General features: G+C 55.8%; 1 protein-coding gene across 1 annotated transcript in view; it reads left to right on the forward strand.

Moving 5' to 3' along the window:
- The first annotated feature begins 1,455 nt into the window (after positions 1 to 1,455).
- QSOX1 (quiescin sulfhydryl oxidase 1) overlaps positions 1,456 to 12,334 on the forward strand; it is a 33,993-nt gene continuing 23,114 nt past the window's right edge. Inside the window, 2 exon segments of the mRNA XM_045074297.1 lie at positions 1,456 to 1,873; positions 8,767 to 8,867. Of these exon segments, the coding sequence (XP_044930232.1) occupies positions 1,606 to 1,873; positions 8,767 to 8,867 (369 nt within the window). The 5' untranslated portion in view covers positions 1,456 to 1,605.

The following is a 12,334-nucleotide window of genomic DNA, read 5'->3' on the forward strand; positions in this document are numbered from 1 at the left end:
GCTTCTAGAGACTGCATTGACCTTTCCATTCTCTTGAGGAGCCAAGAAACATCTATTTGCAGGAGATGTGGAGGAAGTTCAGACACACAGACCCAGATATGACAGGGGTGGGCACATAGCCCCTTGAAGTATAGGACAGAGCTGGAGTGCAAAGAGTAGGGGAAGGTCGAGGGACAGGGACCAGTTACCACCTAAGCCACCCCATTCCAGCGCACATCTTGGTGGAGTCGGGGAATTCTAAACTTGGCCTTCCAGATTATGAGGAAGGTATACTGTCATAATGAAAGGATAAGAATTGTGCATACCAATTTCACTTGGTTCGTAATTTTTAAATCTGTGGACATATGATATGTGGGCCTCCACTTGTACTTCTGAGCCTGGCCCTGTAAATACTAGGGATAGACCCATCCCTGAGGACACCGTGCGGAATAAAATAGCGCTTCCTCTGTCACTCTAGTCGCACCCGGTTGTATAGTGCTTCTTGGCATTTGCCACCATTAGATCTATATTTACTTGTATATCCTCTCTCTGTCCCTATCCCCAGTAGAATGGAAGTGGTGACCATAGAGTCTTGGTTTTATTTACTGTCTAATACTTAGTACCTAGAGCGGTGCCTCTGGCACAAAGGAACCACTCCGTAAACGCTGAAGAAGTAATGAGTCCAGGCCCCGATGGCTTGCAGAAGAGGTGGGCTAATGGAAAAAACACACAGGAAAAAGACCACGTGTGACAACCCTCCGGGGAGCTCTTTCTCCAGGTAAAATCACTCCGCCTAGGAGCTACAAAAGGTGACCAGGGTACGTTTACCATTTAACACCTTACTACACAGAAACACAAAATTAGTTATCGGGTTCCTTATGAGAAGAACACCTGAGTACGGAGGGGCTTCGAGGAGACTGGAGAGTTAGATGCAGAGGACCCGGGCTGCTGCGAGCCCCCACTGGAGGAATCGCCGCACAACCTTATGGGGGTGGCCAGACCCGTGTGCCCAGGAAACCGCGATGGCCGCGCAGTGGCCGCGCCATCCGGCCCAGCGTTTAAGGCGGGGAGGGAGCTTCTCCTCCGTGACTGTTGCCCTTGGACGGTCACAAGCCTCCGCGGTGTGGGGACACGTCATGCCTGCGGGGTCATGATGATCACAGCCCCGGAGACCTTCGTCTTCTCTCTCACCTGCTTCTAACTCACATCTTGGCGTGGAGGGAGCCCCAGAACTTTCTTGGTACGGCACGAATCGATCCAATCTATTCCAACCTACTCCTTTTCCGTTAGGTACCGGGCTCGTGAGAAGCCAAATGACCTCCTCGAGTCCCCGGCAGCCACCGGAATACCGGTCCGGGCCTCTGCCGCGGAAACGCCCCGCTCGCTTGGGGGTGGGGGCTCCCGGGCCCCGGCGGCGCTCCCCGCCCGCTGAGGCCGGAGGCGGGAACCCACTAGCCGAGCTCCGCGGCCGCCGCGGATCGCGGGGCGGGGAAGGGGGCGGTGCCGGGCCGCGGAGGGGGCGGGGCCCCGAGGCTCCTCCCCCCGACGGACGCCGGAGGAGCGGCGGCGCGGCCCGGCGCCCACTCGTGCGAAGCTGGTGCGCAGTGGTGGGCGCTGCGCCGCAGGATGGGCTGGTGCGGCTGCCGCTCCGGGCCGCCGCCGTCGCGGCTGCCGCCGCCGCTGCTGCTGCTGCTGGCGGTGGCCGGCGCCGGCGCGGCCCCGCGCTCCGCGCTCTACTCGTCCTCTGACCCGCTGACGCTGCTGCAGGCGGACACCGTGCGCGGCGCCGTGCTGGGCTCCCGCAGCGCCTGGGCCGTGGAGTTCTTCGCCTCCTGGTGCGGCCACTGCATCGCCTTCGCCCCGACGTGGAAGGCGCTGGCCAACGACGTCAAAGGTGAGGGGCGGGCCGCTGGGGGGGGGATCTCCTCGCGCCCCCCCCCCCCCCGGCGACCCCCTCCACCTGCCCAGCCGAGGGTCTCTCCCACCCGGCCCGCCGCCTCCGGCCCCGGGCCTCCGCCCATCTCTTCCTCTCTGGCCCTCGCACTTCCCCCGCGGTTTCCAGCCCTCACCTCCATTTTTGGCTCCCGCGCCTCGCAGTCTCTTTCCCCTTGGCCGGTGCCCGGAGCTGCTCCCCACTCCCAGCAGCCCGGGCCCTCACACCTGCTCTGACTTCCTGTGGGTCCTCAGCCGGCGTGGTGCCCCCATCCCTGCGCTGGCCTCTCCTTTGTTCCTCTAGCTCTGCTGACACCTTACGGCCTCCTCTGCTGTCGCCTGTGGCAGTCCCCTTCCTCTCTCTTGGGGACCCGCGTCGCTTCCTGCCGAGTTCCCCGGCTGCTGTGGGATCAGTGCTGGGGAGAAAAGGAACTGACATTCCCTCTGCCAACCCCTTGGCTGGTTGACCCAGCTGCTCCATAGACGTTTTTTCCCAGCTTTACTTTGGAGACAGTGTTCTTGTGTGGGCTCTAGGCCTCTTCCGACCTGCTGCCTGCAGCTCGTTAGCTTTTAGGCCACATCTTCTCTCTTCCCCTTGGCCACGCATCGTCTCAGACCCTTCTGTGTTAACCCATGAACCCAGAGGCCTGACTGAAGGCAGCCTTTTGGTGTGTGTTTGCCCTTGCTCCGTGTTCCTGTTCACTGGCCTGACCCGTAGCACCCCTCATCCTCGATTCTAAGCCCTCAATTGTGAGACATACCATTCATTTACTAACAGCCTGAGGGGTAGAGAGATAACAAGACCACTAAATGTATAGAGATTTGAAAGTGTATGCTATTACAGAAATGGTAAATTAAAACAACAACGACAAAAACCTTTAGAACTGAAAAAATATGGTCATAACAGTAGTAAATATGTACAAGTGCTTCCTGTACGTCTGACGCCTTTCTGGGTAAGTACGTGACATGCATTATCTCCGAGTTTCCTTTCCAGAATTTGAGGATCTCTGTGGTGTCACACAGTTGCCTAGCCCAGATAGTGGGTGTTTGGTGGGTGTGGTGGTGGTGATTTGTTTCTGATTTGCTGCTTCTGAATGAAGCTACTTCCTGATTGTGGTGCTAGCTAGGGCCCTAGCTTGGCTCCACAACTGAAAATGATCACTGAATGAGGACTGTGGGGGTCTTAGGGAATAGGTCTCTTTCCTGAGAGAGAACTGGAACTGCTGTTTCCTTGCTACTCTGTTGGTATTAACTTTTTTTTTTTTTTTTTAAGATTTTCTTTTTTAAACAATTCATTTGAGAGAGAGTGAGAGCACAAGCTGGGGCAAGGTCAGAGGGAGAGGGAAAAGCAGACTACCCGCTGAGTGGGGAGCCCACCATGGAACTCCATCCCAGAACCCGGGGATCATGACCTGAGCTGAAGGTAGATGCTTTGCCATCTGAGCCAGCCAGGCACCCCTGGTATTTCTTAATCAGCTCAACCATTCATGGTAGAATAGTGCACTTATAGGTGTTGGTTTCCAAAGTTAGGCTCCCGTGTCCCCCAAGCAGCTCACATAATGGTTACTGAAAGGGCCAGATGGAAAGATGTATACATCTGTTAGCCATGTGGTCCTGGAAAGTTATTTTTAACAAAAGAGATGAACCATTTTATCTCTAGTGTACATGTGGCCATGTCTGCATGCTTCTCTGGTCTCATCACCTCAGTGTGCAGTGTCTCAGCCGCTCTTCACACTGTTTCAGTGATACCGACACATCTGGGCAGGGCAAGGGGGAGGAAGAGTGTTGAACATGGACATGGAACACCTGAGGGGACATTAGGTGTTCAGGGGACCTTGTGGTCCTGAAAATCACAAAAATCCCCAGATCAGTTTCCACCTTGAGGCTATGAGAGGTCTCTAATGGCTGCAGATGAACTTAATCTAGAAGACTCTTCTATCTTAAGAATGCTGGAGGGAAGGTTAGCTTCCAGCTGACTCATGTGTGTGACCTCTTGCAACCCAGAGTTTTCCAGTGAATTGCATAGCTAGACACTGACCCAGCTTACTCCTGGGTGAGGGTTGCCACTTCCAAAAGGGGTCTTGCCCTAGGGCCTGGAGTGACAGTCTTCCCCTAAAAAATGCAAATCGAAATTCAGTCTCCAGGAAGGACAGTGGAAGCACCAAAGTCTGTAGAGATGAACCACAGTCAGTGGAAAGTAGGAAGCCGGAGGTCTCCCAGGAGCCGCAGGGACGGCCTTAACAAGATCGCGTTGGCTCTGGGGTGGGGAGGAGGGGGAGAGCAGCCGCTGGATCTGGTATCAGCCTGCGATTAGAGAGACCCCCCCACTCCAGTCCAAGGGCGAGGCCCTGCTGGGAAGCCAGGGTTGTTCTCACATCATCTCTGTATTACTGAGTTTCTTTGAGAAAATGATTGTGGGCCAGCACAATGGCTGTGGGCTTGAACACCCTCTGGGGCCTGTTGGAGTGTGCCCCCCGCCTTCTGCCAATGGTAAGAGCTTCTGGGGTAGGAACACTGAGAGTGTGGAGGGTCATGGTGGGGAGAAACATTTTGCAACCCTGCCCGGCTGGCTTCGCATTTCATCTTGACTGTCTAGGGCCCCTTTATTCAGTGACTTGTGGGACGGCTTCTCTGGGGCGGTTGTCCCGATGGCCAGAGCGCTGGCTTCTAAAGATCTGGTCATCCCTTTCTATTCCAGGACAGCTCTTCTTGTGTCACCGTATGCTTGGGAAATTGATTGTGTTCATCTTAATCTTCATTACTCTTCACTGGCTAATCAATCCATAAATATTTGTTGAGTGACCTCTATGTGCAGAACACTGTTTACATTGCAGTTTGGGAAATGAGCTACACACAGCGGGAGAATTGAGAATTGGCAGCAAGGAGAAGCCGCGTTCGGGAAAGGCCAAAGGAGTGGCTCAGCCATTTCTGGTCGGAGCTCAGGGCAGGGTAGAGTCACAGAGGGCTAATCTGTCACCAGACCTTCATTCAAGCAGTTATTTATTACACACTTGCCTTATACACTTGCGTATGGGCCTTTGCAGGCCACTAGTGCGCAGAGATATACACTTTATGAAAAAATACCTGTGCAATCGGTGGGGGTTTTTTGCTGTTGTTTTTAACAGGTGAGTAACCCGCCCGAGATTGTACAGATGCTGGGGGAGGTTCTTTGGTTCTTTGAGCCCGTTCTTTGGCTCTAGAACCTAGGCAGGTGGAGAGGTGGGTGAAGGAGGAGTCCTCCGGCCTGGGAAAGTGCCCTCTGCCAAGCCACGGAGACGGCATTTATAAGGTGTGGATGTTTGGGGTAACACTGAACAGTGGTGGTTTCTTTTCTTTTCCACGGTGTAGGCCACCTCTCTTGTACCCCTATGAATACCTTAGTGCGGAGCCTGGCACAGGGTAGGAGCCCAGTGGACACTTATGCAGGCCAATGGTATGACCCTCACAGGAGTCCTAATGAGAATGTAGTGACCAAGCCTGCTGCTCGTGCTCTGGCTCTCCTGGACTCGGCCCTGGGGTGTCAGCCAGGTGTGAACGCCAGGGAAGGCATTTTGTCTATCCCATGACCTCACTGCTCAGAAGTCTGCAGCCAGGAGGAAGGGATGCTGTGGTGACAGCAGGGACTGGCTAACTCCCTGTCGGGAGGACTCCTAGAGACTTGGATGGAGGTCTGGTTCTCACCACTTGACTAGTTCTTGCTGGTTTGGGTGGATCTGGCCTCTGTCTTAATAGGAGCTTGCTTAACATGGGGAGGACTTATGGTGTTTGTTCGAGTTGCAAAGGACAGGAGAGACCATCTATCCTGGTCTTCGTTGGACGCATGAGGCGCAGGAAGGAGACATGTGGAGCTCATGGTGGCCACTTCTGGCTATAAGCAAGTCATGTGACTCTGGGTCCATGCCCCTTCTTGGAGTGGTGTGTGGGGGCAGGGATGCTTCCTCTGACTCCAGAAGGAGCCCGTGACCCCCCCCCAGGGCGTCTCCTCACTCGCCACCCAGAGACCATAGATGTCCCCACCCTTCCCCTCTCCATGTGCTCATTTCCTCTGCTGTTAATAGAGTAATAGAGAAATTACTTTGCCAGGGCGGTAATTGCACCAGGAGACTTTTTTCTCCCCAAGAGTAGGGCTGGGCTGATACTGCTAATGTTAGGTGTTAAGCCTGCAGGTGGTGATGTGTAAGTCACCGGACACCTGAGAAAGCCTCCCTTGCCCAGTTCTGTTCCCCGCGGACAGCAGCGCACTTCACTTACTTGCAGCTTTGCATTACTGGTGGACTGCCCAGAGAACGGAGCTCTCCGTTCCGTGTACCAGGACTAGAATGGTCAGGCCCATGGTGATTAGTAGCAAACCAGCTGTTCATTGTCACTATGGTTTATCAAGGTATTGACATTGATATTCCTGAGAAACATTTCTTAGCCAGGACTCTCAGCACCTGACTGGCCCCAGCCTACTCCCCCCACCTGCCACAGTACCTGGGGCAGGTAAGCAAAGGCACCAGTTCCATTTCACAGAGGGACAGGGAATCAAGGTATAAAGAAAGATAAGGAGTCAAAGAGCCACCCGGGAGCAAGGGGCTAATATTCCCAGGCATCCCTTCCCCCGGTCCAACTAGGAATGCCCCACTCCGCCCCACCCTCCCTGGCTTTCCTGGTTGGGAAGCCAGCAGAGTAGCTCTGCTGTTCCGTCTTGGGCCGTCTTGAGACCAGAGGTTCAGATCCCAGATTCACCACTGATGCAGTACACCTCGGGCATGGTTCTCGGGTGGTTCTTTCTCAGGGGAGGAAAGCAGGTCTGGAGAGAATAGCTTCTGTGTCTCCCTGGAGGGTCATTGCACACTGAATGAGATAAGTTAGGCACAACGAACTCTTCGCCAACTCTCCATATGTGTGTTAACATCATCTACGAGCCGAGTTGCTGACAGTGACTGGGTGCTTGAGTTAGAGTCCTGTGTTGCTTTAGGACAGCAGTGTTTTTACCATTGTCTCTTGCATGGGGTAGGTTGTGATCAAAGAGCAAAAATAGAAGGGTAATATCCTGCCACGAGCGAGGGGGTGAGGGAGAGAAGTAGGTTTGAGTCTCGGGCCCTTGGAAAACTTGGAGGCTTCAGTGCTTTTTGTAGAGTCGGGGGGGAGGGTGCGCACCCCCATCCAGGGGCAGTAGTGTAGAGAGGTCATCTAGGGCATGCTGTAGATACCCCCTGAGTGCTAGCTCCCTGTTCTCTCCCCTCCCCGCCCCTTCAGCCTTCCTGCCCCAATGGCAGGGGCAGACTCTGGCACCAGGGATGGTGGCCTGTATTCTTGGAGAGGACAGGAGCAGCTGAAGCCTCAGTCCTTGGCCACCTAGCCAAGTGGCTTTGTGAGACCCCTGCCGGCGGCCCTCGCTAGTAGAAGGACAAGAAATTGTGCCCCTTCCACCCTTTGGTCTGATCGACTTACTCTTTTGAGAGGTGCCAGATCTCTCCTGAGGGTCCCTGCACAAGGTGACCAGAGCCCGAGATGCAGGACAGACAGAGCCAAGTTTAGAGTGTGCCAGATGGCCGTAGGGGGTGACCTGGGCCTCCTTGAGCAGGGAAGAAGCCACAGAAGGGCGGCTTGGGGTTCTCTTGCCTGTGATCCAGGACAAAACCCTATACCTAGGCAGCTCTTCTCATGTGCCTCACCTTTAGCCCTTGCCTGGACCCGTTAGGCTGGGGCAGAGCTGGGAGACCCCATTCTGGCACTGGAGCTGCTGGGAGCTGGGCCCTGGCCTGGGCCGACTGTGTCATGTGGTCAGAGGTCACCTAGTGTGGGCTGCATTGTCGGGAGGCCAGGCAGGGATGCAACGATGAAGAGGCATTTAGGGACAGACAGGCTTGTAACCATGGAGGTGGCCGGAGCAGGGCCCTGAACACGTCGCTCACCCAGGCGGGCCCCCCCGTCAGCTAAGTGACAAGCTTGCAGTCAGTCTCTCCCCTTGGTCCCCGGGGCTGGCCTACCCCGTGTCCGCACCCAGTTAGAGCTCTGAGCCACACGTTGGGCCCAGGCCGTCACCACCCCACGGTGTGTGTGGAGCTTGCCTTCCAGCCGAAGCAGGCTTGCTGTAACAGGGAACTTTGGTAGGTGCCCGAGGGGCCCCTGACCCAGGTTCAGGGGGCCTGCCTGGTAGAGAAGTCGGTTTTCTGTTTCCCAGATCTTGGGCCATGGCCCAGAATGGTGCCATTATTTCCTCTGCCAGCGAGTTTCAGTGGAGGGAGGCCAGCAGCCTGGAGCCTACTGCAGGAGCGGGGTGCCCGGGCAGCTCAGGGAGCCTTTCATCTGTCTCCTTCCAGACTCTGGCCTCAGGGCTTCTTTCCCGGTGGCCCCTTGCTTCCAGGTGCCTTTCCCTCCCTCCCTTGGGCTCCCTGCCTCCCTCTCTGGCACCTGTGTGCCACCCGGGCAAGCGGGGCTGACTGCCAGTACCTTCCCGAGCATCCACTCGGAGTTGCAAACCTTCCCCCTTCTGGAACTGATGCTCTCTAGAGGGCAGCAGGGACAGAGGCCATGTCAGGGGTCCCCGGGGGTTCAGGCTCATCTCACGTCTTTCTTCAGCCCCTGCAGCCTCCGTGCCCCTCGCCCCCCGCCTCCAGAATAATGGAGAAACACAGATGCCATCCCAGGAGCGCCCGCCCTGTGCTACTTAGCCATGTCCTAAGCACGGACTGAGTGTGGGATGACCAGACCATCTCCGCGTTCCTGAGGAAGGGATGACCTTCCTCGGGCGAGCCCCAGGGGCAGGTGCTCTGGGCACCGGTGTGGCTGGAGTACGGCACGGGGCAGGCGAGCAGGCAGAGGTGCCGGCCCCTCTTACTGACCTCATTGTTCTTCTTTTCCTTTCAGACTGGAGACCCGCCCTGAACCTCGCTGCCCTGGACTGTGCTGATGAGACCAACAGTGCCGTCTGCAGAGACTTCAACATCCCCGGCTTCCCGACCGTGAGGGTGCGTGACGGGGGGCGGGGAGCAGGCGTGCTGCTGGAGGAGCGTGTGGCCGGCTGTCCCATGCCACCCCCGGCCCCGGAGCTCCATGGGGTCCTCCCATGCTTCTGGGCTTGATCAGCTTCGGGCACAGCCGCTGGAGCACTCACTGTCCCCGTGCTTGATGAGACCCCTGCCACAGAGGCAGACAGGGGCATGAATTGGGAGGTTCGTTGGGTCTGGCAAGTTCTGCCCTTTAAAAAGGAAGGAGGGTATTTATGATGGGCTGGTTTCAGCTACTCTGATTTGAGCTGTGAGGTGGTTATGGCCTGGGCTGGTGAGATCCCGCAGCTCCCAAGCGCCTCTTCTCCCAGCCTTAGAGGCCTGCTCTCACCCTATAAGCCCCAATTCGGGCTGTGACCCTCTCACAGTCAAGATCAGATTCAGGAGGCCTGATGATCTTCCAGAAAATACCAGCAAGCTTCCTCCTCATCAGGCAAGTGCCTTGAATCCAAGTAGCTCAGAAGTGACCTGTCAGGGTAGCCTCACCCCGTGGTCAGATGCCAGCACCTCAGGCAGCAGGGATCCCCGTCACGGGAGCCATCACACCCAGCACATGAGGGCTCTGTCACCCCGGCTCTGGCTGAAAGTAGCGTGAGCTCTCCAGTGAGGCCTTGCCCGACAACCTGCCCACTGTGGGGCATCGACAGCTTAATTACCATCTAAACAACTTCCAAGGCTCTGGGAAGCCGAGAAGGGCAAGGCTGTGCAGTTACACTCGGTGCCCTTCCAAGGGCTCAGGCCCAGCTGTAATGTAGTTAGTTTGCTTCCACATTAAAGAATCAGAACCTCTCTCCCTACCTCCAGCTGTAATTAGCCTCCTTCTACCAGAATGGCATCTAGAAAAGCATTTCTTCTATAACCACTAAGAATAATCCGGAAAGGCCTCTGAAAGCTAAAATTGCCAAGTATTGTCCCCTGAACAAGATATCTGAGCTCAGGGTCCTCAAGTTCCAAGCAGAACCATGAGCCGGATCTCAGCCTAATTACTCCAAGAGAATTTTTCTGGAAAGCCAGGCTCCGGCAGGAATGTCCAGCTTGAACTCCATGTGACCTTTCTGTTCCTCATGCCCAGTGAAATCCTGCTGGGTTCGAGATCCCCACAGGCTGAGAGGGCTCCGTCCAACGTTCTTGTTACCACTTGGGGCCAGTCCTAGGCCCCAGGTTTAGCCGAGACCGGGCTGGTCTGGCGAACAGGTCCTGCCATATCACTTAGAGGTCCCAGGAGAGAGATGGCTTATCAGTCATCTCTTTCAAGTCAAACACCTCCTCCCTGGCAGGGCAATTGCTTTGCCTTATCCTAGTCCCAAAACATGTAACTGAAAATATTCCAAATTACTCTCCGGGGGCAGACGAGGATCTCTGTTGCTTTGGCTGAACCAGGGTGAGCAGCCCTGTGTGAAAAGTTGTGGGAAAACCAGTGTGTCTGGAAGAGTCCTCATTCACAGGCTGCTGCTTCTCTCAGCGAAGATTGGCCGTGGGGGTCCAGCCCCCTGGGAATGGGACGGGCATTGGTGCCAGGGCTGGGTGAGGACATCTGGCGGGAGGAGGCGGGTTCTGTGGGACCTGGCACCCGGGGCTTGGTGTTTCTACCTGGGAGAGACCGGGGCTCGGTGGGTGTGAGGGAGGTCCCCAAGTTCCCAGCGCCTACCCAAGTCACGCAGCACACGCAGCCCGAATGCCTCGTATGATTAATCATGTCCTGCCCCGCCCAGCTGGCTGTGGGAGGAGAGCTGGGAGGCCTCGGAGCCGGTCGTCTGGACCTTCCCCAGCCTCCACACGGGCAGTGCCTGGCTGGGCTGGCAGTTCAGTTTCAGTCGAGAGAGGCCCTCAGTGCCCTGTGCTCTGGCCTCTACTCCAGGGGCCAAGTGCTTCTAGAGCCGGCTGGGTCTCTGCTCTAAGGCACGACCGAGTAAGATATGTACTCTTCACAGAGAGATCCAGAAGTTGGTTTGTATGTGATCACCAGCTCGAAAGTTTCATAAAACAATATTCATTCTTTTTTTTTTTTAAGATTTTATTTATTTATTTGACAGACCAGAGATCACAAGTAGGCAGAGAGAGAAGGGGAAGCAGGCTCCCCACTGAGCAGAGAGCCCGATGTGGGGCTCGATCCCAGGACCCTGGGATCATGACCCGAGCTGAAGGCAGAGGCTTTAACACACTGAGCCACCCAGGCGCCCGATATTCTTTCTAAATGCAGTACACGCTGCTATTTTCTATTCCATATATTTTTTAAATTAATTTTTTTTGAAAAAATACTAGCAACTCACTAAATTGATGCTACAGTTTAGGTTGCTTCTAATGTTTGCAAAAGGCTGCTCAAACAGGTGCAGATCTCCAGAGAGTCTGGCGTGCCTGTGGGCATCACGGCTGGACTCCCTGGGAAGCACTGCGGGCCCTCCAGGTCGGCCTGGCTGCCAGTGGGCTGGAGAGAGAGCCCTGTGGCCCTGTCTGCTGCGCCCCTGGGACTGGGCGGGTCTTCACTCCTATGCATAAAGGCTGTGAGAACTCGAAGATGAGGGCACACGCTGAACAGGGGAAGAGAGAGTGTTGCTGGTATCATGGAGACAGACCCACACATGAGTCTGGGCCACCCCCAGGTACATGTGTCATTGTCCCTTTCCTCCGCCTCCTGCCCCTTGTCACCATTTGCAGGCAGTGAGCTTCACTAGCCCAGCCTGTTTAGCAAACACCCAGCCCTGCAGGGCCTGCTGTGTCAGGGGCCCTTCAGACGGGAAGAAAACAAAGGTGTGGGGGAGGCTGGGAGGGACGAGCTGGCAGCAGGTTCCGCTGGCGGCTGGCGCTTAGGGAACCTAGAGGCTGGAACTCTGGGGGAGGGGCCTTGCCTGCCGTGGGCCACAGGAGCGCCCTCAGGGGGTCATCCATCAGGACCCCTTGTAGCCAAAGGCCCAGCCAGGATTCAGATTGCAGAAAGCATCAGCGCTGGGGTGGGGGAGGACAGAAGTTTCCCCTTTGCAAGATTCTTAGGTAATTGATGTGGGTTCAAATTCTGGCCCCACAGCTTCTGTATGTACTAGATGTGACTCAGAGGGTTTAACAGTGCCTCGGCGACAGGCCTCAGTTTCCTTCGTCTGTAAAAAGTGGGATGATAGTATCTATACCTAATAGGATTGTTGCCAAGTGTGAAGTGAGGTCTTACACGCGAGAGGGAGGAGACACCGTGTGGTATTACCTGGAGTTCAGTTAACTCGGCTTCCTTCCCGCTGTCCTGTCTCCTCCCTAAGTCACCCAGTGGAGCTCCCAGTAGCTCCTCTGTGGGCGCTGCATTTAGGCTGTCTGTCTGTCTGTCCATCAGCAGCTGTTGAGTGAGTTGAGTGAGTACTTGGCCGGGGGCCGGCAGGTGGTGAGGGATCCGTATGCGGTAGATGCCAGAGGAGCTCACCTGGGCTCACTGAGCCCTTTCCCTC

The sequence above is a fragment of the Mustela putorius genome, unplaced genomic scaffold (assembly GCF_011764305.1).
Source record: "Mustela putorius furo isolate JIRA1106 unplaced genomic scaffold, ASM1176430v1.1 tig00537335_pilon_pilon_pilon, whole genome shotgun sequence".
Classification (NCBI taxonomy): Eukaryota; Metazoa; Chordata; class Mammalia; order Carnivora; family Mustelidae; genus Mustela; species Mustela putorius.